The 23069-nt window shown below is 49.3% G+C and overlaps 7 protein-coding genes across 7 annotated transcripts; 5 read left to right on the forward strand and 2 right to left on the reverse strand.

Annotated features, from left to right (window-relative positions):
* Window positions 1–415: 415 nt before the first annotated feature.
* On the forward strand, window positions 416–2098 carry N7533_012999 (uncharacterized protein; the record flags this gene model as incomplete). Its single annotated transcript, XM_057109649.1, has 2 exons — window positions 416–1406; window positions 1971–2098. 2 exons carry the CDS (start codon window positions 416–418, stop codon window positions 2096–2098), a joined length of 1119 nt encoding a protein of 372 aa, XP_056953234.1.
* A 2906-nt stretch (window positions 2099–5004) lies between these two features.
* Window positions 5005–9653, forward strand: N7533_013000 (uncharacterized protein; the record flags this gene model as incomplete). Its single annotated transcript, XM_057109650.1, has 2 exons — window positions 5005–5511; window positions 5562–9653. The coding sequence occupies 2 exons, from the start codon at window positions 5005–5007 to the stop codon at window positions 9651–9653; spliced, it is 4599 nt and encodes a 1532-aa protein (XP_056953235.1).
* Window positions 9654–10994: 1341 nt separating this feature from the next.
* N7533_013001 (putative extracellular exo-polygalacturonase) lies at window positions 10995–12286 on the reverse strand (the record flags this gene model as incomplete). The annotated part of the gene is made up of 2 exons (XM_057109651.1): window positions 10995–11805; window positions 11886–12286. The coding sequence occupies 2 exons, from the start codon at window positions 12284–12286 to the stop codon at window positions 10995–10997; spliced, it is 1212 nt and encodes a 403-aa protein (XP_056953236.1).
* An 846-nt stretch (window positions 12287–13132) lies between these two features.
* On the forward strand, window positions 13133–14192 carry pmeA (putative pectin methylesterase; the record flags this gene model as incomplete). The annotated part of the gene is made up of 2 exons (XM_057109652.1): window positions 13133–13569; window positions 13652–14192. 2 exons carry the CDS (start codon window positions 13133–13135, stop codon window positions 14190–14192), a joined length of 978 nt encoding a protein of 325 aa, XP_056953237.1.
* An 828-nt stretch (window positions 14193–15020) lies between these two features.
* On the forward strand, window positions 15021–16860 carry N7533_013003 (amidophosphoribosyltransferase; the record flags this gene model as incomplete). Its single annotated transcript, XM_057109653.1, has 3 exons — window positions 15021–15105; window positions 15180–15632; window positions 15686–16860. 3 exons carry the CDS (start codon window positions 15021–15023, stop codon window positions 16858–16860), a joined length of 1713 nt encoding a protein of 570 aa, XP_056953238.1.
* Window positions 16861–17337: 477 nt separating this feature from the next.
* On the reverse strand, window positions 17338–19314 carry N7533_013004 (uncharacterized protein; the record flags this gene model as incomplete). Its single annotated transcript, XM_057109654.1, has 3 exons — window positions 17338–18774; window positions 18878–18976; window positions 19042–19314. 3 exons carry the CDS (start codon window positions 19312–19314, stop codon window positions 17338–17340), a joined length of 1809 nt encoding a protein of 602 aa, XP_056953239.1.
* A 1028-nt stretch (window positions 19315–20342) lies between these two features.
* N7533_013005 (endonuclease III domain-containing protein) lies at window positions 20343–21906 on the forward strand (the record flags this gene model as incomplete). Its single annotated transcript, XM_057109655.1, has 2 exons — window positions 20343–21020; window positions 21082–21906. 2 exons carry the CDS (start codon window positions 20343–20345, stop codon window positions 21904–21906), a joined length of 1503 nt encoding a protein of 500 aa, XP_056953240.1.
* Between the last annotated feature and the right edge of the window lie 1163 nt (window positions 21907–23069).

Genomic DNA, 23069 nt, shown 5'->3' on the forward strand with positions numbered 1-23069 from the left:
GAGCTCTACAATCTCCACTTTAGTAGTTGTAGTAATGATCTAGTACCTAGGTAGTACTAAGGCATCCCCATCACTGCCTCGCATGCACCCCCGCCAAGACATGTCACTGTCAGGACTGTTGGCCCCCGAGTTACCCACTTCCCCTCTTCAAGTCGATCCCCTCTGGATTGGGTCTTCTTGAAATTGGAATTCGATGTCATGCCACTGTCACACTTTCACTCAACACTTCCATTGCAATGAGCAATCAACAATTTCCACCGATTCACCTTCACCAACTACCATTCACCTGGACTCCCGTTGAGCCGCAATTGCGGGGACATCACCAGTCCAACGGTTCAACGGTCCATCAATCTCCGACTCGGAACAAATGCATGATTGGCCCATCACAAATGCAAATCTTGAACAATAGATACAAATGGCCTTATCATCCCCATCACCACCTTCATCCCGACTCGAATCCCTCCCCCTCGAAGTCCTAGAATTAATCTTCCTCCACAGCCTGGAAGTAAACCTCCCCCGCGCCTCACCACGTGTCTCCAACGCCCTATCCAACCAACTTCTCTACACCTGGCTGATCCGACTCGCATTCAGCAGCACAAACCCAGGCTCCCGCGATGACTTCTTCACCCCAGATTTCCTGCCCGAACCACTATCCTCAAAATTCTGGACCCTAAGCACAGAAGACCGCGCAACCCTCCAAACAGCCCTCCTATCATGCAAATGGTGCACATTACCTCTATTCCGCAAATGCCAACGCGAATACGTCCACCACGCCCTATCCCGCCGCTCAAAGGACCTCCGCTTCGCCCCAGCAGACCAGCAAACCCTAGACAACCTAGACGCCCTCTTCGACAAAAGTGCCCAAGAGAACTTCGCCGCCTGCGACAAAGCACCGGACGCAAGAAAAGGAAAAGGCGACATTGTCCTGCCAGCCCTCCAATCCCCAGCCCCATCTTCATCTTCTTCTGCAAGTACTAGTACTAGTACTAGTGCTACCAACGATAGCGTGAAAAAACTAGCGATATGGCTAAATTTCGGTGCCATCCAAATCCGCCCAAAATCAGAAATCTACTACGAAAACACAGCAAACATCTACCGCCTCCCCTCACCCCCAGCACCCATCACCCCAGCACCCATTCCAGCAAAACTCCTCCGAGCCCCCTGGTCGTCCTCCCAATTCGAATTCCTGCAATTGCTCGCTCCGGACTTCTATCTCGACGAGGACGAGCATGCTGCTGAGCGCAGTGGGGCGATCACGACGCGGCTTATTCGGCAGAGGAGAATTGGGCCGTTTACGGTCTTGCTGGGGATGTATTTTCGGGCGAGGAATTGTCGGATTCCGGTTCGGTGGCCTTTGAGGGAGGGGCATTTTGAGTTGATTGTTAGGTTTGCGGGGGTGGGGGTTGGTAATGGTAATGGTGATGGTAATGGTAATGGTAATTTGAAGGGCAAGGGGAAGGATGGGGGGAGTGGGAGTGGGAAGGGGGATCCGTTTGCGAGGGTTGTGCTTGATGAGCGGTGGGATGAGATTCCTGATTCCGTGAGGGCGGATTTGTTGAGGGTTGGGTGAGAGCGTGGTGGATTTGGGGAAGGGAGTGTACGGGGCATATTGTACAGCTACGAATTGCATAGCGCATCGCATCGCATCGCATCACATCGCACCGCATTTGGATTAGTTAGCAGGAGCATCAATTGGACTTAAATAAGAATATTTCGATTTCCATGATCGTCATCAGATAACGACCACTGAGTACAGTACATGACCTAACCTAACGCCTGGGTATGGAACACAAGACAAACAAGGTCGCAACAAATAAGAGGATAACGCGCATCAATCGTAAATCGTAGCCATCACAGTAACAGCAGTTCCATCATAGCCCTGCCTTGAACGAATGACTAGTTGCGAAAGCGTGAGCCAGAGCCCGGGCCCGGGCCCGGGCCTGAGATCTCTAACTTATGATTGGTGTTAGACCCTACTCCGTTTGCGACGCGAGCAGTAGCCGCAGGTCAGGCAGGAGATGATCACGTCGATGACGGTGACGATGCCGCCGATGATGGCGTGGAGGATGGAACCGATCGCGTTAACGATGCCCATTAGGCATGAGCCGATGGCTCGGAAGACGCTTTGGATCTGGAGGTAATGTTAGTGGATGCGACGGAGGGGAGGTGAGGTGAGGGTAGACATACGCAAGAGACGACGGCACCCATTTTGGAGAATGTAGATGGTTGAGAGTGGGTAGTTTTGTAGGATAGTTGATCAGCCCTGAGAAGGGAAGAGAGGTTTGGGTGAAGGTGGGATAGTTTCAGCGCTCGATGAGGCGGAAGAGTGGGTTGATGTATCGCTGAAGGGACGCATGGTGGGAAGCAAGCAGTAGCTGGCTGGCTGGACTGGGCTTTATACAAAATGTAAAATGAGGTAGCCAGAGTAGGTACCGTTCCTGTCCTGTTTGGAGCGGAGTATACGTAAAGTGGTTCTCAAAGAGGAGATTGATAGACAGTTGCCACAATCCTCGTGCTGTTTGACTGACGTCGTTGGGGATGAATTGGGAGACAGAAATGTATGGTAGGGTGAAAACGTAAAAGGGTCCAGGGAGAAGTGAGTGAATCTGTCGACCGGATTGGAGTGAAATGCCTTGATTCTAACTTCTGACGTTGACCCTGGCTGATCTGCGCCAAGTGGCTGGAGCTATTCCGTCATTCGGAGACGCTTTCCCTGATTTTGATCGGAAAGGATGCAGATGGTGGTGGTTTGAGAGCTGGTTGGCTCTGGTTTCACATACTTCCGTCTCTCTGTTTAATTTTAGTTTGACTGATCTTTCTTGAAATGTTCCGTTGACATGTAAATCTCTATGTTGAAGTACTGATTAACGTCTTGACGTCATGATAGCTTCCCAAAAGGGAAATTTGGGTGGGGTAAACGCCTTCCACGTGACTGTTTCAGCCCTGGATGTGGCGGTGCACATGGCCTGCTGTGGCTTGGTCTGTGGTTGTCGGTCACATTCCCGCCAATCAGCTGCTACCATTCAAGAGTCGGAACTAAGTACTGTACAATCTTGTTCTTATCCTTGTCCTCGTCGCATCAACCGTTCAGCCCTGTTACGGGCCGACTTTTATTGTGGAGAGCTGTTTCTGTTCGGGCCCACTAGGCATACCTTGTCTGTGGTACTTCATCTCTGTACTCCGTAGTTAAGATTGATGATCCTAGTGATCTTGTGGCTGACCACGGGTGGGCGCTGTTGATACAATTGTCTCAGTTTCTAGCCATTTCAGAATATGACGACATACCACTGCTTGAAAGCTGTCTCCTGCAATTTTCAACGACAGGAATTGCCGATCGCCCTGACAGACACGAGTTCGACACAGACCCCCCTCGGGATGCCGCACTTGCGAACCTATCCCCTTTGGGGCTTAAAATGCCAAGCATTATGAAGCTGGGGGAGACAAGGGTATCACGACAGACATACTGACTACACAGCGAGTATGAGTTACTGGAAGAGAGATTCCCGCTGCCGAGGATTTTAGAGCCCCCAGTGCGAGTATGATGTTTCAACATAAAGACGGTGATGGTCCAACGAGGACTCCCCCGACAAAATAGGGGTGTATCCCTTCCGATACTTATCTGAAGTAAATTCCCCCACTCGCAGCACTCGAGACGATCGACCCGAGACCTCTACAGAGGGGACATGCATGTTTTAACACCCCTATACCTACTAAGGGGTGGCGTCACCGCCTACAATACATCGTACAGTACGGAGTACTCCGTACAATTTATCAAACTCCCGTCTTCCTAAAGGTTCTTTGCAACTCTCTATCCTTATCCATATCCCTATCCTTAACCCTATCCCTATTCACATTGAACCATGGTTAAAAAGATCCTCAATCGCGATCAACGTCTTATTATACGCACACATCGTGAGATTGGTGCTTCATATTCTGCTATTCAGAAAGCTACTGGATTCCCTATATCTCAAATACGCTATGCATGCCGCAATAACGTCGATTTAACCCCTCAAAAACGCAAAACCGGTCGCCATCATACCCTCTCCTCCGAAACCGTTACCAATACTATCCAATGGATACAACAATCTCCTCAACGACGGAATTTAACATACAACGAAATTTATGAGAAGCTTCAGCTACCTGTGTGTGGAGAAACTTTGCGTTTGGAATTGAAAAGAAGAGGAATGGTTGCACATTCAACCACCCAAAAGTCTCCAAATACTACTGCATCTACCACCATAGCGTACCAAGACGTTCGCGGAAATTCAAGTCAGGTCCCAGGAGACAGCAAGAAAACGGGCTGAGACTTTAGAGGCTACGTCCGATCTCGTCTTCTCTTTCCTCTCTTCACTTCTGTATCTCACAAAACATCATGCATTCAAGCTTCAATTGCGATTCTCTTTTTACAGAGTGCTAAGCGCTCAATTAAAAGGTGGGGTTGCTGATACAGCTATGGGCGCCAATTGATTGGATTCTATCTCAGCTGAACACTCCACATGTACAAACAAGCCAACCATGTGCCATATCACTCCACAATATGCCTGTTGGACCCATACACAGCCTCAACTTTTTATGCGGGCTACAGTAGCTACAGGAGCAGCCAGCTGGCCTTTTTGGTACTAGTAGACTGTTCCCCGGCCCTTTAGCTCGTGCGTTGGAAGCTCTGCTTCCAATACCGTGACCCAGGCAGCGTGATACATTCAAACTTTTGCACAGGCACTAGATTTGACGTTATCTGTATTCTCTGTTGTGATATAGAGTAACTGGAGTCATGCCAGTGGGGTCTGGCACTCGTCAGCGGATAAGGAATATTTTTGGGAGGGACAGAAAGGAACTTCAGGTTCAAGGTACTGCCCCCTCCGAGTCTGAGTCCCTCACGCGCCCGAGCGAACCTAAGCAACTGCTAGTAGTACAATGGAGTTGCATAAGTTTGAAAACCTCTGTCTACTGCTTTTGCTACTACCCGCATCTCGTGCACTTTGACAGAAACCTCTGCCAGCGTGAATGATTGCTAACCGGGAAATATTCCCAGAACCCGAATCACACCTCAAAAGCACGCCCTCGACGCCCCGGTCATCCAGCCCTCTGCCCTCGACTGTCCCGAATGCCACCCAGTCCGCCTCGTCCGACGCGTCGACTTCACAACATGAAAGCCTTCAGGGACAGCTTTGGAACCAAGCCTACGATGCTCTTAAAGACAAGGAAGCTGACCTGGTTGAAGCATACGAGAAACTTCTCTCGCATGAACTCAGCGGGGGTGACCGGGATTCATCCCATATCGACGAGAGGCCCACAAACTTGATCGCTCAAACGAATTCGGAAAGAAGAAAGTTCCAGATGAATCAGATCGTTGAAGCTGGGCTCAAAAAAACAGAGAAAGAGGCCTCCATTAAGAGTGGCCTAGGGGAGAAAACACGAGTCTTATCCTCGATGAAAGATTTGATAAGTGCGGCAGTCAAATCATCCCCTGAAGCTTCTCTCGCCTGGACTGGCGCTTGCTTTTGCATGCAGGTAAGCTTTCCCCGTATATATTTTGTTGGTCTCTGCTTATATTTTTAAAGATGTTGGAAAATCCAATAAGCGAGTCCAGTTCTAATCGTGATGGTGTCACCTACGTATTATCCAGGATGAAGTGGTACTGGGAATTATCAGGCCTACTCAACGATGGAGGCGACAGCACGATCGGATTGAGGGTTGAACTTCAGAATCACATTGTTGAGCTCTATAAAACTCTTCTCTCCTATCAGATGAAAAGCGTTTGTCTTTACTATAGGAACAGAGGGGTTACGTTCCTACGAGACTTGATCAAACTTGATGATTGGGAAAGTACTCTCAAGTCTCTCAAGTCCGCGGAGGATGTTGTCAGAGAGGACTACCATACCTACAATACCTCTAACATGGCCGATCGCCTCAACGGGCTTCTTGAGGCTGCAAATTCTGAGTGTAGTATCCTTCGGGATATTGCTAGCTTTATCCAGCAACAAACCAAGGCGGAGCAGCAGAGACAAACGGAAGAGAAGAAAGAGAGAGAGGATGACAAGAACAATCAGTATCTTATCGATCTACGAGCAACAGACTCCCGTTTGGATAAAGAGCGAATTGAGAAAACGAAAGGGGGATTGTTGCCAAAGATTTCAAACTGGATTCTGGGCCATCAGTCCTTCAGAAATTGGCGCGAGAAAGACGAATCCCAGCTTCTATGGATTAAGGGTGACCCGGGAAAAGGCAAGACTATGCTGCTGATTGCTATCATCAATGAGCTGGAAAGATCTTTAGCGGATGCCACCAATTCAGACCAGCAGACATCTCCATCCCTGATCTACTTCTTCTGCCAAGGAACCAACTCGGCTCTCAACAGCGCAACGGCCGTTCTCAGAGGCCTCATCTATCGCTTTGTTAAAGAATGCCCACCACTCATCTCATACTTACAAAAGGCGTACGCCGACTCCGGCTCTAAGCTCCTTGATCACAACGCTTTCTTCGCACTATCGCATATATTGAGGCAGATGCTGAATGATGAACGAATCCCTCAAGCTTATATCGTGATTGACGCATTGGATGAATGTGACGAAGATTTGCTACAGCTTTTGGATTTCATCGTTGAGAATTTTGCCCGACAACCTATCGTTAACATCAAGTGGATCATTTCAAGTCGGCTCATAGACCGAATTGAAAAGCAGCTGGTCCCAATAGCTTCTGAAGGGGGTTATATGGCTCTCAGGTTGGGTGAGACTCAGGAGCAAATAACTGATGCCGTCAACGCTTTTATCGATGTCAAGATATCCCAGCTTGGCCTTGAAGAAGAGGAAACGAAGGTTAAAATTCGCGAAACACTGCGTGAAAAAGCCGCTGGCACGTTTCTATGGGTTGCGCTCGTTTTTGAAGAGCTTCAAAATACCCCGGTCTGGGAAATTGACGATGTGCTAGAAGAGATACCTTCTAGCTTAAAGGCTATCTACAGCAGGATTCTCGATCGGATTCTACCACCTGATGAAGCACACACAAATTCGCGAGAAAATGTCAGACATGGACTCTGTCGACTTATTCTTTCGAGGGTAACTTTAGCATATCGTCCACTCTATCTGGATGAACTTGCCATGGTCTCTGAGCTGCCTAAGAACAAACAAAAATACATCAAGGAGATTGTGAAATCATGTGGTTCACTGCTTGCTATTTCAGAAGACCAAGTTTATCTCGTTCATCAGTCAGTCAAAGATTTTCTGAGTGGCGAAGCAGCTAAGGAAAGAATCTTTCCATCCGGGCTTCCAACAACTCATCTCGCCATTTCCTTGGAGTCCTTGAATGCCATGACTAAAACGTTGAAGCGGAACATCTACAACTTGTCATCTCCTGGACTTCCAAACAGTGAATTCAAAGCTCATGGTTTAGACCCATTGATCTCTGTGCGATATTCCTGCGTTCACTGGATTAGTCATTTTTGCAATGCTTACAGGAAAGCTGAGGTTGACATCGATGATGACGACGGCAGCAGCAGCAGCAGCAGTTTCCCGATGAGCCTTGAGGGCCTTGATACTGTCAGATACTTTTTCGAAAATTGCTTCCTCTACTGGGTCGAAGCATTAGGAATTCTTCGTCATTTGGGAAATGCGATCGTGTCGATGAAGGAACTTGAGCAAATGCTCGGAGTAAGTTTCCTGCCTCATGTCAAGATGAAAATCAATCTAATTACTACTCAGAAATGGAACCCCGAGGATGAGCTAGTAGGGCTAGTGTATGACTGTCGACGCTTTGCCTTGAATAATATTTGGTTGATTGAGACTACGCCACTCCAAACATACGTATCTGCATTGGTGTTCAGCCCGACTTCTTGCAAAATTCGAAATATCAAGAAATACAAAGATGAGGAACCAAATTGGATCACAATAAAATCAAAGGTGGACGATACCTGGAGCCCCTGCTTGCAAACCCTCGAAGGTCATAAGATGTCAGTCAAGTCTGTCGCGTTCTCACGCGACTCGAGGCTGTTAGCCTCAGGGTGTTTGGACGGGACCATCAGGATTTGGGATGCCGGAACCGGAGCTTTTCAGCAGTCACTCGATGCGTCCGCTCTGGTCCTTTCTGTGGCATTCTCTCCGGACTCAATACTCTTAGCTGCAGGATGTGACGACTCCAGCATCAGGATCTGGGATACTGCAACTAGAACTCTCCGATACGTACTGCGGCATCACGAGAATGATTTCAAAATTGCAAAACTGTGCCAGGGGCGAAAGCGATTGACCAAGGACATCCAGGCTGAAGGTGATGATACTGATCCATCGCCTGCTCAATATGATAGGAACGAGGTCCTAGGAAACGAAAAAATCCTGTCGGTTGCATTCTCATATGACTCGAGTCTGCTGGCCTCCGGGTCTGATGGAAACACGATCGCAATCTGGGATAGTGTAAATCATCAACTTCAACACACTCTTTCAGGCCATAATGATACTATTAATTCATTGGCATTTTCACCAAAGTCATTTATCCTAGTCTCGGCATCAAACGACCGTACGATCAAGATCTGGGATGCAGCAACTGGCAATCTTCAACAAACACTCACAGGTTACGACGCTGAAGTGAGGACAGTTGCATTTTCACCCAATTCTCAATTTTTGGCTTCGGGATCAGAGGAAGGTACCATCAAAGTTTGGGATACAAAGACTTGGATGCTTCGAAACACTCTCGAGGCCCATGAGGTAAATGTTCGTTGTGTGGTGTTCTCTCCCGATGGGAAATTTCTGGCCTCTGCGGCAGGCGACCGTAAGGCCAAAATTTGGAATACAACAACGTGGTCCCTCCAACAAACATTTCAGAATCATGATCTCTATCTGTCACTTGCATTCTCATCTGACTCTAAAACTATTGCCCTGGGAACAGTTTACTGTAAAATCAAGATATGGGATACAGAGACTAGAAATGATTCAGAACAAGTATCTGAGTATCATGATAGTCGGGTGAATTCTGTGACAATTTCACATGACTCGAAACTGCTCGCTTCAGCCTCATCTGATAAAACCATCAAAGTTTGGAATATCGCAACCATGACTGTCAGACGCACATTGCAGGGCCATAAGGATTGGGTCAACTCGGCTGACTTTTCACCGGATTCAAAGTTTATCGCTACAGCCTCTAGTGATAAAACTGTAAAGATCTGGGATCCGGAGACTGGGAATCTTCACAAAACACTCGAGGGTTCTCACTCAATGGAAATTGCTGCATTCTCGCGGGATGGATGCCTTTTGGTCTCCGCGTGCCGCGACCGTACAATCAAAATCTGGGAGACGGCTAATTGGGATTTAATGAAGTCGATTCAATGCGACGATATATTATGGAGACTATCATTTGATCAGACAGGTATGTACTTGGATACAGACGAAGGGCGATTTCAGATATCCGATGGGAGTCGAGTTCCAGAGGTTGAACCTTTGCGGAGCGACCTTGTACGAGAAATTGGCTGGGGCCTCGACCGGGACCAGTCTTGGATTACATGGAACAGTAACAACGTGCTATGGATACCTCCAGACTATCGAGTTTCCTCGTACTATTCCGATGGAACTCAATTGATCGAGTCACCAACAGTCACTATGATTGCAAATGGAACTGATGCGGGAAGGGTGGTAGTGATCGAGGTTCCCAAATCCGGACCATTTGATTGAATGTGAGACGCGGAATTTTACTTCACTTTTCTTGTCTTATTTCACTCTTCATATTCCTATATTTTTCGCCTGCTCTCTACCTTCTAATAATAATAGACCTCAGACCTCTTTCGTTCCCTTTACACCCAACTATAGTAGCGGTGTGATTTCATGAGACCTCTGTTTTTGAGGCAAACCCCCGTCAGTGAATAGACTACCATAACACATCATAGTATGAAAGCCCTGTAAATTTCATGGCCCACTTGTTAGCTTCCCAAATCGCTAGATCATTCAAGAACTTGAATGCCTTCGAAATTCCAAGGTTCTTCCTAAATTATGTACAGCGCTGACCGTTATCACCTTTTCCATCAGACGACATGACATATACAGATAAAAACAACTTTATTTAGAAACTGTAATATCATATTCAAAGTTTTGAAATACTACTAGTAGTAGACTTTCTCTATCTTCATGGGTGGCTTATTCGTTTTTTGTAAAACGCTTTCAAGGCCGCACAAGGTAATCTGAACTTCAAATTCTAGAATGTTCCGCACAAAGGTCTCCCATTCGCTCCAGGGCTGACTTATCATAATCACTAGCCGTGAAAAGTATTGACATATCACTCTCATAAAAGCATATTGAATGTGTTGAATATTTCAACTGGATCTAAACATTCTTTCCTCCGTCCTGCACTCTATTTGACAGTCGAGATTTCTCTCCGCGCGGTTGCCGGTTGTACCTTTCCTCACGCCATTTCCAGAACCAAATCTCTCCTCCAAAATGCTCATCAAGATCGACGACATTCAATCCACTCCAGCAGTCCTTGCTTTAATTTCCTTGCATGTGGCCGAAATAAATCGCATGGTTAATTCCTGTGATGTTCTTGACATTTCAAGCCTGCAAGCATCGAATGTCACTTTTTACTCGGCTTGGGAAGGCAATGAGTTAATGGGGATCGGTGCACTTAAAGAATTGTCACCAACACATGGTGAAGTTAAATCGATGAGGACTGCCGCGCCACATTTTCGAAAAGGAGTTGGACGGGCTATCGTCGAGCACCTCGTCAACGTGGCGAAGGAAAGAGGATATTCCAGATTGAGTTTAGAGACCGGGAAAGACGCTTCGTTTGAAAGCGCAAGAGACTTTTATATGAACATGGGCTTTGAGTTTTGTGATCCATATGGAGAGTTACCCCCATGCCCAGATAGTTCTTTCATGACTTTGGAACTAGATAACTGAGATTGAAGTACCTACAGGTTTCAATGAGCGTTAGCAGCGAACTACGCAATCACTATAGATACATAGATGGAAGACATCATGAGCCATACTTTGGTTTTATAATATACTAGATCAGATGAAAGACTATCCCGATGCCCCAGAAGTACAAGTCACCCCCAACCCACTCGGTGTATTTGCGCAAAGCACCTCGCTCTTCCCATCCGGCGAAGTAACAGCATAAGAACTAATCTTCACGCCACAAGTCCCATCAGATCCGCAATTTAGATTGCTCGTAACATCATCATCATACTTCCCACTCGTGGTCCCGCTAAAGTCGCTGAAGACGATATCCGTCAACTTCGCATTACCGGGATACGTAGCGCAATACGCCGCGTCCTCGCCATAACAGCTCTGGATCTGAATTGCATAATCGCATCCTTGCACCGTCACATCTGTCCAGGTCACATTTGACACGGTCGACTGTCCATGGCTGCCACCAGACGGGTATGTCTTAATGCCAACAGCCTTGGTGGAATTGATCATATTCGCACCTTTGACGTAGATGTTCTTCACCTCGTCATTCGAACTCTTGCCCAAAGATCCGACGGAGAGTCCGTGGCTGCCGGTGCAGGTGATGTCGGTCACTGTGACTCCGTTGGCACCGGGCTTGAAAGCAACGCAGTCGTCATCATTGGAAACGTTGACATTCGAGATGATGACGTTGGTACTTGCTCCGATATCAAATCCATCGGTGTTCTTAGCTGCGTTGCTACTCTTGGAGGTAGCGTCCATTTTCAAATTCGAGAAAACGACGTTGTCGCTATCTCCTTTTACAGAGTTGAAGACGTTTGGGGGATTTTTCTGTCGGAGGCCTGATACTGTGATGTCTGATCCACCCGTGATGTAGAGGAGTGTTGGGCGAGCGTAGCTGCTGTCTGCAGCGAAAACGTCGTAGCTGAGCGAGGAGCAATTAAATGTCAATATTAAGACCACGACCAAGACCATATTCATGCATTTGATTCTGGTCAAACTTACGCATTTTGCCCATTACCATCAATAACACCGGACCCGGTCACCGAGCGAATCTTGATGCCGTTAATACCCTTGACATTGATCATAGCCGTGCGTCCTTCCCAGTAATCCGTGTCCGAGCTGAACTTGAGAAGTCCCTCGACTTGAAAGTCGCAGCTTGCACACCCGGCGAAGTCGAGCACGCTGTTCAGGTAGTATGTGGTACCGGAAGGAATCACAATGGTCCCACCGCTACCGCACGATGCGATCGCAGATGTGATTGCCGGTACATCATCCGTAGAGGAAGATCCTCCGGCTTTGGGGGTACATGTTGAAGCGCGAGCATTTAGGATGCGAGTCGCGTCTGGTAGCGCAAAGCTCGATGCAGTGACTGCGAGCAGGACGAGTAACTTTGACATCGACATGCTGAATGACTTGGCTGTGTTTGACTGCGTTTGCGGTTATGGTATGGGCGCAGTAGTACTCTACACCTTCCAAAACTCCTCGAACTTGCGATTTATAAAAAGTTTTCTTTTCTTCTTCGCTTGCACGTATCTACCGAGATAAACCGAAATTGGTTTCAATGGTCTGGCGGTCCAGTCCGTCATTGCACGGCCTAGCTCCATGAACTGAAACTGAAACATGGAAAATCTTGGCCCGCGATTCGAGGAAAATAGTTCCTCTGACCCTAGCACATTTCTTCCATCAAAGCTAAGCATGCAGGTCCAACGAACAGCCCCACTTTCGCAATCCAATCAGCGAAGCGAAATCCATTAACACGTTCACATGCCCTAAGTGCCGGGTCCAAGCCGTCCGTGGATTTTCCGGGGAAGCCGTGACGAATTGCGCCATGTCTGGGGGAGACATGATATGCCGTGGCGTTTTATTCATCCCTAGTTATATATGCAACTTACAACCAAGCAAACCTTTTAGGCTAATATCTTGCTGCCGGAAATATCCACAAACTGCAGTGCACCCGGGACTAATTCTCCTAGTGGACCGGAGGCACGTTTCAGGTTCGACGAAAGCTATTCACGGGAAATTGCGAGTGGAAGTGAGATCATCCGCGATGCCGGAATCGAAGGGTCAAAGGGGGGACTGAATGAAACGAAGTTGTTTAATTCGATGCAAGCAACTCCGGTGAATAACCGGTGGGACACGCGCAGGTCACACATAAGCCTAGCTGGCTAATAAAACCACCTCCGTATCTCGTCACGGTTCATATTTTTGTCGATCAACCGCAGAAGCTTGGCTGGTACAGAACAACTCCGATGCGTCTTCTCACTATTTTCTCAGCCCTATGCCTGGGCACTGGGGTCCTTGGCTCCCCGGCCAATTTGTCTCGTCGTACGAGCAGGACTAGTGCGCCGTCCGGCTGCTTGACGGTCGGGACTGGAGGGACATACAGTACTATCGGTGCTGCCCTCACTGCCCTTGGATCTGCTACTACTTCCGCCTGTATCTATATTGCCAGTGGTACCTACACAGAGCAGCTTAAAATTAACTATGCTGGTGCACTCACCATCTATGGCCAAACATCCGACACCGGGACGTACAAGAGCAACACAGTCACGATTACGCACACGATCACGTCTTCTGCAGCTGGCACGCTTGATCTGAGCGCCACGGTTAATGTAGTCTCTGATGGGTTCAAGATGTACAACATCAATGTGGTAAATGGATACGGGAAAGGTTCCCAGGCCGTGGCGTGAGTAATAACCTCAACCCCCGGGGCCATTGAATCAACCCTTGAAAGAAAGAACCCGCAATAACACAGGAGAGAGAAACAGATTGGTTGGCAACGCCGATAAACTTGGTTTCTACGGCTGCCAATTCTCCGGATACCAGGACACTCTGTACGCCAAAGCCGGAACGCAGTATTACTCGAACTGCATGATTGAAGGAGCTGTCGACTATATCTTCGGCGATGCATCAGCCTGGTTTGGCGAGTGTGATATCGTTTCCAATGGAGCGGGTTATATCACTGCGAACTCGCGCGAAACATCGGATGACACTGCTTGGTACGCTATCGATAATTGCAACATCCAAGCTGCATCTGGTACCGACCTCGATGGTGATGTCTATCTCGGCAGGCCGTGGCGGGTACTAGCGCGGGTGATTTATCAGAATTCGGAGCTTGGCTCGCTCATCAATTCGAAGGGGTGGACTACGATGGCAGATGGTGCAACGCCGTTCTATTATGAGTTTAACAACTCGGGCGATGGGTCTGATACCTCGGCGAGGCTGTATGAGACTAGTATTTCCGCAGCAGTGACGAAGGCTACTGTTCTAGGAAGTGGATGGAAGGATTGGATTGATACTAGCTATTAGGCTTCGTTTATGTCGAAAGTAGTCGAGTTAGTCAATTGAGAGATCAGTCTTATTTCCAATATGCGTCACTAGTCCAGATCGGAGCTGTCTTGGCGTAGCCCTATAGCCCTATAAGAGTTTGAGAATTTGGAGTTAACCCCTTGAATTACCCAGCAACTCAGCACAAATCGGGCCCAGCGAGAATCTAGTAAATATTTGCTTATTCCGAGAGAGCTCTCAGTTGTTCTTTGTGGTAATGTTGGCCAATCATGTAACGGCTGAATATAGCGTGGCCAGGTACGTACTGCCGTTGCACACTAGTTGCATTCAAGAAGATGCTGATCACAGCTAGATAAAAAACTTAAAAGCTTAAACTGAATATTTCCGAGCATTTCTGCATCACTCAGTGTCCTCTACCTGTCTACTCTATCCATTCTGCTCTTCTTTCCCTATTCTGCTCCGATACTAATGCTCCATTCCTCCGATGCTCCGATATAGGGCACTGAGTCAGCAATGTTAGTCAGCAAAAAAGTGGGAGGTGGGGAAGCGTGCGGGACAATTTGAATTTCTTCTTTTTTTTCTTTTCCGTTCCTGGGGGTTTTCGAGCATTGCCTCTCTACTGCGTCCTTGGTGAGTATCTCAAGTTCCAGTGTCCCTTTGTTTTATCTGTCTTCCCCCATTCAATGATGATCTGGAAAAAAAATTAGATGTTAGACTTCTGAATCTTTTTGCGGAGAAACTTCCTAGTCTGAGAATACCACCCCGCCATCAATTCAATCCCTTGCATGCCTTGGTGAAGACTTTGCGCTGACATTCCCGGGAATATAGGACCGCGAATTCACAGTCAAGATGTGTGGTATCATCGCTCTGATCCTGGCCAACCCCTCCGGCACTGCCGCCGTGGACCTCCACGAGGCCCTGTACCTCCTGCAACGTGAGTGGCCGTGTCATTCGAGGCCGTGAATATACCCTGCTATACTCGGATCGTCGTACTAAGACTGCGTGCAGATCGTGGTCAGGATGCTGCTGGTATTGCAACCTGTGCGCATGGAGGTCGTATCTACCAACTCAAGGCCAACGGCATGGCCGCCAAGGTCTTCCACGATGGTGCAAAGATCACCAACCTGCCTGGTTCCATGGGTATTGCGCACCTCCGCTACCCTACTGCCGGTAGCAGTGCTGGCGCTGAGGCCCAGCCCTTCTACGTCAACAGCCCTTACGGTATCTGTTTCGCACACAATGGAAACCTGATCAATGCCCCTGAGCTGAAGAAGTACCTCGACCTGGAGGCACACCGTCACATCAACACCGACAGTGACAGTGAGCTGATGCTCAACATCTTTGCTGATGAGCTGAGCGAGACCAAGAAGGCTCGTGTCAACCAAGAAGATCTCTTCGCCTCCTTGAGCCGCATGTACACTCGCTGTCAAGGTGGATGGGCCTGCACTGCCATGCTTGCCGGTAAATATCCCCGTCTCCCATTCTTTCATAAAATAACTAACTAACATGCTTAGGCTTCGGTCTCCTTGGTTTCCGTGATTCCTACGGTATCCGACCCCTGGTCCTGGGTTCCCGTCCTTCCCTGGACGGCCCGGGTACCGACTACATGATGGCCTCCGAGTCTGTCGCACTTGACCAACTCGGTTTCTCCAACCACCGTGACATCCAACCCGGTGAGGCAGTCATCATCGAAAAGGGCGGTGAGCCGGTCTTCCGCCAAGTGGCGCCGAAGAAAGACTACGCGCCCGATATCTTCGAGTTCGTGTACTTCGCGCGGCCCGACTCTGTCATCGACGGAATCAGCGTATACCGCAGCCGTCAACGCATGGGCGACCGTCTCGGCGCCCGCGTCCTCGACGTCCTGGGCCCCGAAATCGTCAAGGACATCGACGTAGTCATTCCCATCCCCGAGACCTCTACCACATCCGCGACCCACGTCGCACAGTACCTCAACAAGCCTTACTGCCACGGCTTCGTGAAGAACCGCTACGTTTTCCGCACATTTATCATGCCCGAGCAAAAGACGCGCCAGAAGGGCGTCCGCCGCAAGCTGAACGCCATGAAGGCCGAGTTCAAGGACCGCAACGTCCTCCTCGTCGACGACAGTATCGTGCGCGGAACCACCAGCCGCGAGATCGTCAGCATGGCCCGCGAAGCCGGCGCAAAGAAGGTCTATCTTGCCAGCTGTGCGCCCGAAATCACCCACGCTCACATTTACGGTATCGATCTTGCCTCACCGCAGGAGCTAGTCGCGCATAACCGTGACGCAGACAGTATCGCCAAGCACATTGGTGCGGAGCGCGTCGTTTTCCAAACCCTGGACGACCTGAAGGACTCATGTGCCGAAGTCGCGCGCGACAACGGACAGACCGAGCCGCAAAACTTCGAAGTCGGCGTCTTCTGCGGTAAATATGTTACACCCGTGGACCAGGGCTACTTCGATCACCTGGAGCAGATGCGCGGCGAGGGTCGCAAGCTCAAGGCCCTGGATAAGGCCAAGGAGGCTGTTGCGCATGGTTTCGCCAGCGTGCAGGATTTCCAGATCGCTGCCCACGGTGTCACCATGGATACCAATGGCCAGGTCATCCCGGCGGATAGTGAGCCTGAGCCCCGGTCTGCGGAACCGGAGCACCCTAAGGTTGATGATCAGATGGATATTAGCATTCACAATATCGCCGATCACCCTTAGTCTGAGTATGGTATAACCACCTACTCACACTAGCACCAACAAGATGGTAGCTAGCTACAATATCCCACCTTGCCATCCTCCTTCTCCCTTATTCTATCCTACCTCACGCTTTTCTTTCAACCTTGCTTTCTTCCCAATTTCCCCCACCGCTTTGCATTTGGAGTATATGGAGTTACTTTCCGGATGGCATAAAATACAATTAGACAGGTGGGCCTGGGCAATGGATGACGACCGATGCACGATGCAATGTGATATCTCGACGAAGTGTATCCCCTTTGAACAAAATACCACTGTGACTATTTGTGAATAAGAGATTTGATTTAATCTACTACACAATGAACTCGTACACAAGATCATGATACTATTAAGACATTTCTATACTATACAAATCACCACCGTGATACTTCCAAAGCTCCAAGTTCTACTACTAGTAGTAAACCTGACCTCCCTTATCAACGCCATCATCGCATCACATCTCTACATATTCCCCAACAACCGAACCAACCCCCTCCCCCAACCAACAACAGTAATCTGATACCCCGTCTCAACAACCCCCTTGCACATCTCCCACGCCTTCCCCCCATCCCGGGCCCCAGCACCACCACCAACCTTCTGAATAGGATAATCCAGCCGCGGCGGAATAGCCGTTCCAACCAACCCCGGGAACCGATCCACACAAACAGCCTTCAAATTACAAAGACCCCTCAACCCCTCCTCACCCGCAAACCGACCATACCCAGATCCCCTCACTCCACCAAAGGGCAACTGCACAGCATAATACGCGCCAAAATCATTCACAGAGACCATCCCCGCCTCGACACCACGCACAACGGCCCGAATTTCCTCGGCCCGGTATCCAAACACACTCGCGCCAAGGGCGTAGATGGTCGAATTCGCCAGCGCAATCGCGTCACTGACAGACTCGGCGCGCATGACGAGGAATACAGGGGCGAAGAGCTCTTCCTGTGCGATTCGCATGTCACGCGTGACATCTACCAGCAGTGTAGGCGCGAAGTAATGCCCGCGTCCATGAACGGGGTGCTCGTATCGTTTTCCGCCGGCGAGGAGGCGGGCTCCCTGCGCCACGGCTTCGGCGATGAGAGATTCCAGTGTGTCGAAGGAGGCGGGGGAAATCATGGCGCCGAGGTCCGGGCATGGGGTCGGGTCGCTGTCCAGTGTTATTGAGCCGAGGCGGAGATTCTTGATGCGCGGTTCGACGAGTGCGATCAGGGATTCGTAGGAGGAGGGCAGGGCGATGATGCGCTCTGCGCCTACGCAGTTTTGGCCGGCGGATTGGAATACGCCGCGCATTAGGATTGAGGATATGGCTGGTAGGTTGCGGAGGGTTTTTGGGTCGTCGAGGACGATTGCGGGGTCTTTGCCACCTAGTTCGACGCAGACAGGGGTTAAGGATTTGGAGGCTGAGGCGCAGACTTTGTGGGCGACGGGGCGGGAGCCGATGAAGGTTAGGTGGGCGATTTGGGGGTGGGATGTTAGGTGGTCTGCGACTTTTGGGAGGCAGATTGTTGTTTGGACGAGGGAGGGTGAGTGGCCGCAGGCTAGGAGGGCGCCGCGGGCGATGTCTAGGAAGTATGATGAGGACCAGGCAGTTTGTTCGGAGGGTTTGACGATGATGGCGTTGCCGGTGAAGAGGGCGCTGATGACGGGGCCGATGAAGTTGTGGAAGGGGTAGTTCCAGGAGACGGCTGCAGCAACGACGCCGAGGGGTTCGTAGATGACGCAGTTCTTTTTGTACATCATGAGGAAGTTTGTTGGGCGGCGCGAGGGGAGGAGGGCTTTTTCGCCGTGGTCGAGGGTCCATTTGAGCTTCTCGGCTGTGACGAGGATCTCGCCAAAGCAGGCGTCGACTTTGGTCTTGCCTGAGTCTGAGACAGCAGGCTGTGACGATGTCGTCTTGGTGGTCGAGGACGTATTTCAGTAGAGTGCGGAGGACCTTTCGGCGTTCGCCAAAGGTGGTTTGGGACCATTCTTTTTGGGCGGTTTGGGCTGCGCGTACGGCGGCGTCGACGTCGGCGATTGTTGCGGGCTTGATGCCATTGCCGAGGACTCGGCCGTCAGCTGGGCAGTAGCTCATGATCAAGTTCTCATCCCATTTCTAGACAGCAATGGTTAGTCTTAAGCTTCAGATCAAGCTCGAGCTTCTGGACTCGGACAACTCACTCCTCGGACCTGGTCCTCCAATATCTGCTTCTCCCGACCCTTAACATCCTCCCACTTGATTCCTGAGGATGATTCGCGCACTTCCTTTGGCAGAGGCACGTTAAAGGGCACAGCAGCTTCGCGTTGGCTTCGAATGTAGAGCAACCCCACGTAGACGGCGAGTAGGGAGGTCAAGGCGACTGCAGCGATTGGGGCATATTCGGCATAGGAGGAATCGCAGGAGTCCACGAGGGATTGCAGGGATGGCGGGAGATGCGACCGGAGGCAATCCATACTGCGCGGTGGATTGGGAGGATTGGCGACAGAGAAGGGTTCAGGGGAGAACCTTTAGGAAGCAATGGAAATAAAGTAGAGCTGGGCGATAACGATAAGCGGAGTCCGCCTGCCCGCGGGTGGTACCACTTTAGGATACCGTACACCTTCATCAAGTACAAAATAACTACAAATGAGAAAAAAGTTGAGTTGGGAGTGAATGTAATGTTCAATTACTCTCTATCCATTCAACACCTTGTCCAAAAAGACAACATAAATGAGATCTAGTGTAGAGGGAGATACACCGAAAAGTGCAAAAAGAAAGGTCGTGCCCGGAATCGAACCGGGATCGGCGGAATCAGAATCCGCAGTGATAACCAATTACACTACACAACCATTGGATATTATGACAGCGAGATATTTGCATTCATAAATCCTTTCAAGGGTGCCAGGCAACAGATACTCCACTGCCTCGACCCAATCCAACCAGGGATTTTATAACCATCAACTGATAGTATGGTGAACGTATACACTGACCAACTAGTATTATAAAGACTGCATGCTCTTACCACTTCTTCTAATTTCAATATTCCCAACCCCTACTAGTACTACTAGTAGTAGAATACTAGTATTTCTAAGCTCTTTAAGGTGGTCTAGATTATATATTTCCTGTTTTCCGGCGGGTCCTAGTAGTATATAGTGGACTCCAGCTTGTAGTATCAACGGCATTTCCTACCTAGGTATCAAACCCACTCTTCCGAGTCCTTCAAGCCCTAGGTACCCACCTAAGTACTAGATATAAAACTTCCTCACTTCACCAATCATCCTCTTCTCTCCATCTTATCGACGCTTCCGATCAAACGGCCAGATATCGAACAGATTCCCAACTCGGCCATTGACGTCATTTCAATTGATATCCCTGCCTTGGATTGGACATGGACTGACTTCAAAGGTTTCATATAGTCCATTCTCTTCCAAGGTTTCTCCTTCTCACGATCATCTACAACTTGAAGCCCTGGTGATCATAGCGGCACCGATTCACCCTCACAATGGCACCTACTAAACCCGTTCGCCAAAGTACATCCGATCCCAAGACAAGAAAACAGGACGGAAAGAAGGCCAACAAGGCGCGAGCGAGTACCACTCGCAATAACGCAAAGAGCAAGCCAAACACCCGCATTTCAAAGGCTACCGGTACTCAGAAAAAGGGGCCGATAAAAGAAAAGGCCAAAATAAATGTGAAGAAGGAAAAAGACTCGGAATCTCCCCAACCAAATTCATCCGCATTGCTGCCTCCCGCAACAGACGAACTACCTCACAATCTGGCACCTCTTACTTCAACCCCAACCTTGAATCTACTTCAACCGCACACCCCGAGTCCGAATGACACAAAGTCTACACTCGTGACCGAGGAACTTCAAGTTGACCTTCCCCCAACCACTGCCACAAATCAACCCCAATCTCCAATTCCAGAAATCAAGCCCAAAACCACAGGAAAGACCCGCCCCAAGCCCAAACTTCAAATCACCCTCGGCAAAACACCCTTCCCCTCCTGGAACCACCCAACCCCATCCCAATGCGAAGAAATAAACCAACTCCTCTCCTACGCCCACGGCGAACCAATCGCACCAAAAACCATCCCCCGCCCCTCCATCGAATTCGCCGGCTGCGGCGAAGTCCCCTGCGTCCCTAGACGCGCTGATAAGAACTCTCCTCAGCGGCGCAACGTCAGGCAACAATGCCGCACTGGCCTATAAAGCGCTCGCGTCGAGATTCGGGGTCATGGAGGAAGGAATTGGGAAAGGCGGCGTTAACTGGGAGGCTGTTCGCCAGGCACCGCTGCGCGAGGTCTTTTCAACGATTCAGCGGGGTGGATTGGCGGATATTAAGAGTAGGAATTTGAAGGCGATTCTTGATATGGTCTATGAAGAGAATAGAGCTCGGTATGGCATGGAAGGCGAGCAGCAAGGGAAAAAGAACGAGTTAATCTCGAACGATACCGCGACCCTCACTGAAGAGCTATCGCCCGAAACCGAAATCAAAGCAGAAACAGAAGCAGAAGCAGAAACGCAAAAGTCCACCCCAGACAAAGAAAAAGAACACGAACTCGCCTCTCAAAACCTCCTCTCCCTAAACCACCTCCACAACCTCCCCACAGAAGAAGTCATGACCGAACTAACAAAATACCCCGGCATCGGCGTAAAAACCGCCGCCTGCGTGCTCCTTTTCTGTCTACAACGACCGTGCTTCGCAGTCGACACGCACATTTTCCGCATCACGAAGTGGCTGGGTTGGGTTCCTGCGGATCTAGCGACGGAGGTTACCGCATTCCGGCATTTGGATGCGCGGATCCCGGATCATTTGAAGTACTCATTGCATCAGTTACTGATTAAGCATGGGAAGTTGTGTCCGCGGTGTCGGGCGATTACGTCAGAGAGTTCGGAGGGGTGGGGGTTGGGGTGTCCGATTGATGAGTTTTTGACGAGGACGGGGGCTAGGAAGGGTGGGCCGGTTATTGTGGCGAGGAGGGCGAAGAGGACGAGTAGGAAGACTACTGCGAAGAAAGCCACTGAGAGAAAGGTTGCTACCCAGAAGAAGACTACAGGCGTTTAGAAGTGAGTATGGTGGGATTATGGAGTTTGGGGGAGTTGCGTTGGACAGGAGGGGTGTTTTCTATCTTATTTACTTCGAGCTTAAGCATTGATACCCACGCCGCGAATTTGATTTTGGGATATGGGCATGGTTATCTATGAGAAAAAAAAGAAGGGTAGAAGGAATCGGGGAGTTTTTTTACTTTGAGTTTACTTTGAGGCAGTTCATCAGTCTACAATCTCGTTTTTATATCAAATTAAGCCTTCCTAAGGGTTCTTCGAAGACTCATGTTATCCATTTGTGTTCCTAATTGGGAGTAGCTTGAATGCCTTGTATATCGGGTGTCAATCATCATACTATTGTATTTGCCTGGATTGTATCTACAATTTAACTCTGCTACTGTGCAGTAACTCTATTTTCAAAACATTTAGATTATATTGTATTTTTGCGATGAAAATTAGTCGCCAGGTTATAGTAGTCGACCTGTTTCATAGCTTGTCGAGGTACTAGCTGCAAATGCAGGTTAACCACTGGCAGTACCCCGTGACTGAGCAGAGATCTAAAATCAAGGATTAAGTTGAAGATCTAATCCGGCAGTGTTGAATTTTAATTTCTAGCCTCGACTGAACCCAAATTTAGTCCATTTACTGCCTACTTCGTCCATGTTAGAATATGCGGGCGATCCCATGTGAACCGGCGGGACCGAGGAGGCCGGGATCGGGCCGAGGGTCATGGATGGAACACGGTGGCATGCAAGTGTCACCGCAAAGCATCCATATGGGTCACCGGTGGAGTATTGTATAGATTGTAGACTATATTATGGGGGAATGGAAATAGAGTACTCCATAGTCTTACTCCGTCCGGAACTCGATGTTGTTGGGAGTCGGCCACTTCCGATAACCGGCAGCCCTAAGACACTAGTTACTGGTTACTTCAGTCCCTCAGTGATTACCTTGCCAGGGCTGGTCCGATTTTCGGCAGGAATCAAACTCAATTGAGGAGATGCTGTGCATGATTCAGGAAAAAAAGTCGCCGGTCGGCGGGGATGGTGATACTGCATGTGTATGAGCTGTAACTGACTATAGTAGTGTACGGGAACAAGGAAAGATCCCAGAGTATCATAGTATAGGTAGAGAATAGATCTGAATAAAAGAAGGAATTGAATTGAGTAGACTGAACGCAAT

This window comes from Penicillium manginii (genome assembly GCF_028828005.1).
Source record: "Penicillium manginii strain IBT 31320 chromosome Unknown utg000010l:1.0-1143873.0:1.0-1144522.0, whole genome shotgun sequence".
Taxonomy (NCBI): Eukaryota; Fungi; Ascomycota; class Eurotiomycetes; order Eurotiales; family Aspergillaceae; genus Penicillium; species Penicillium manginii.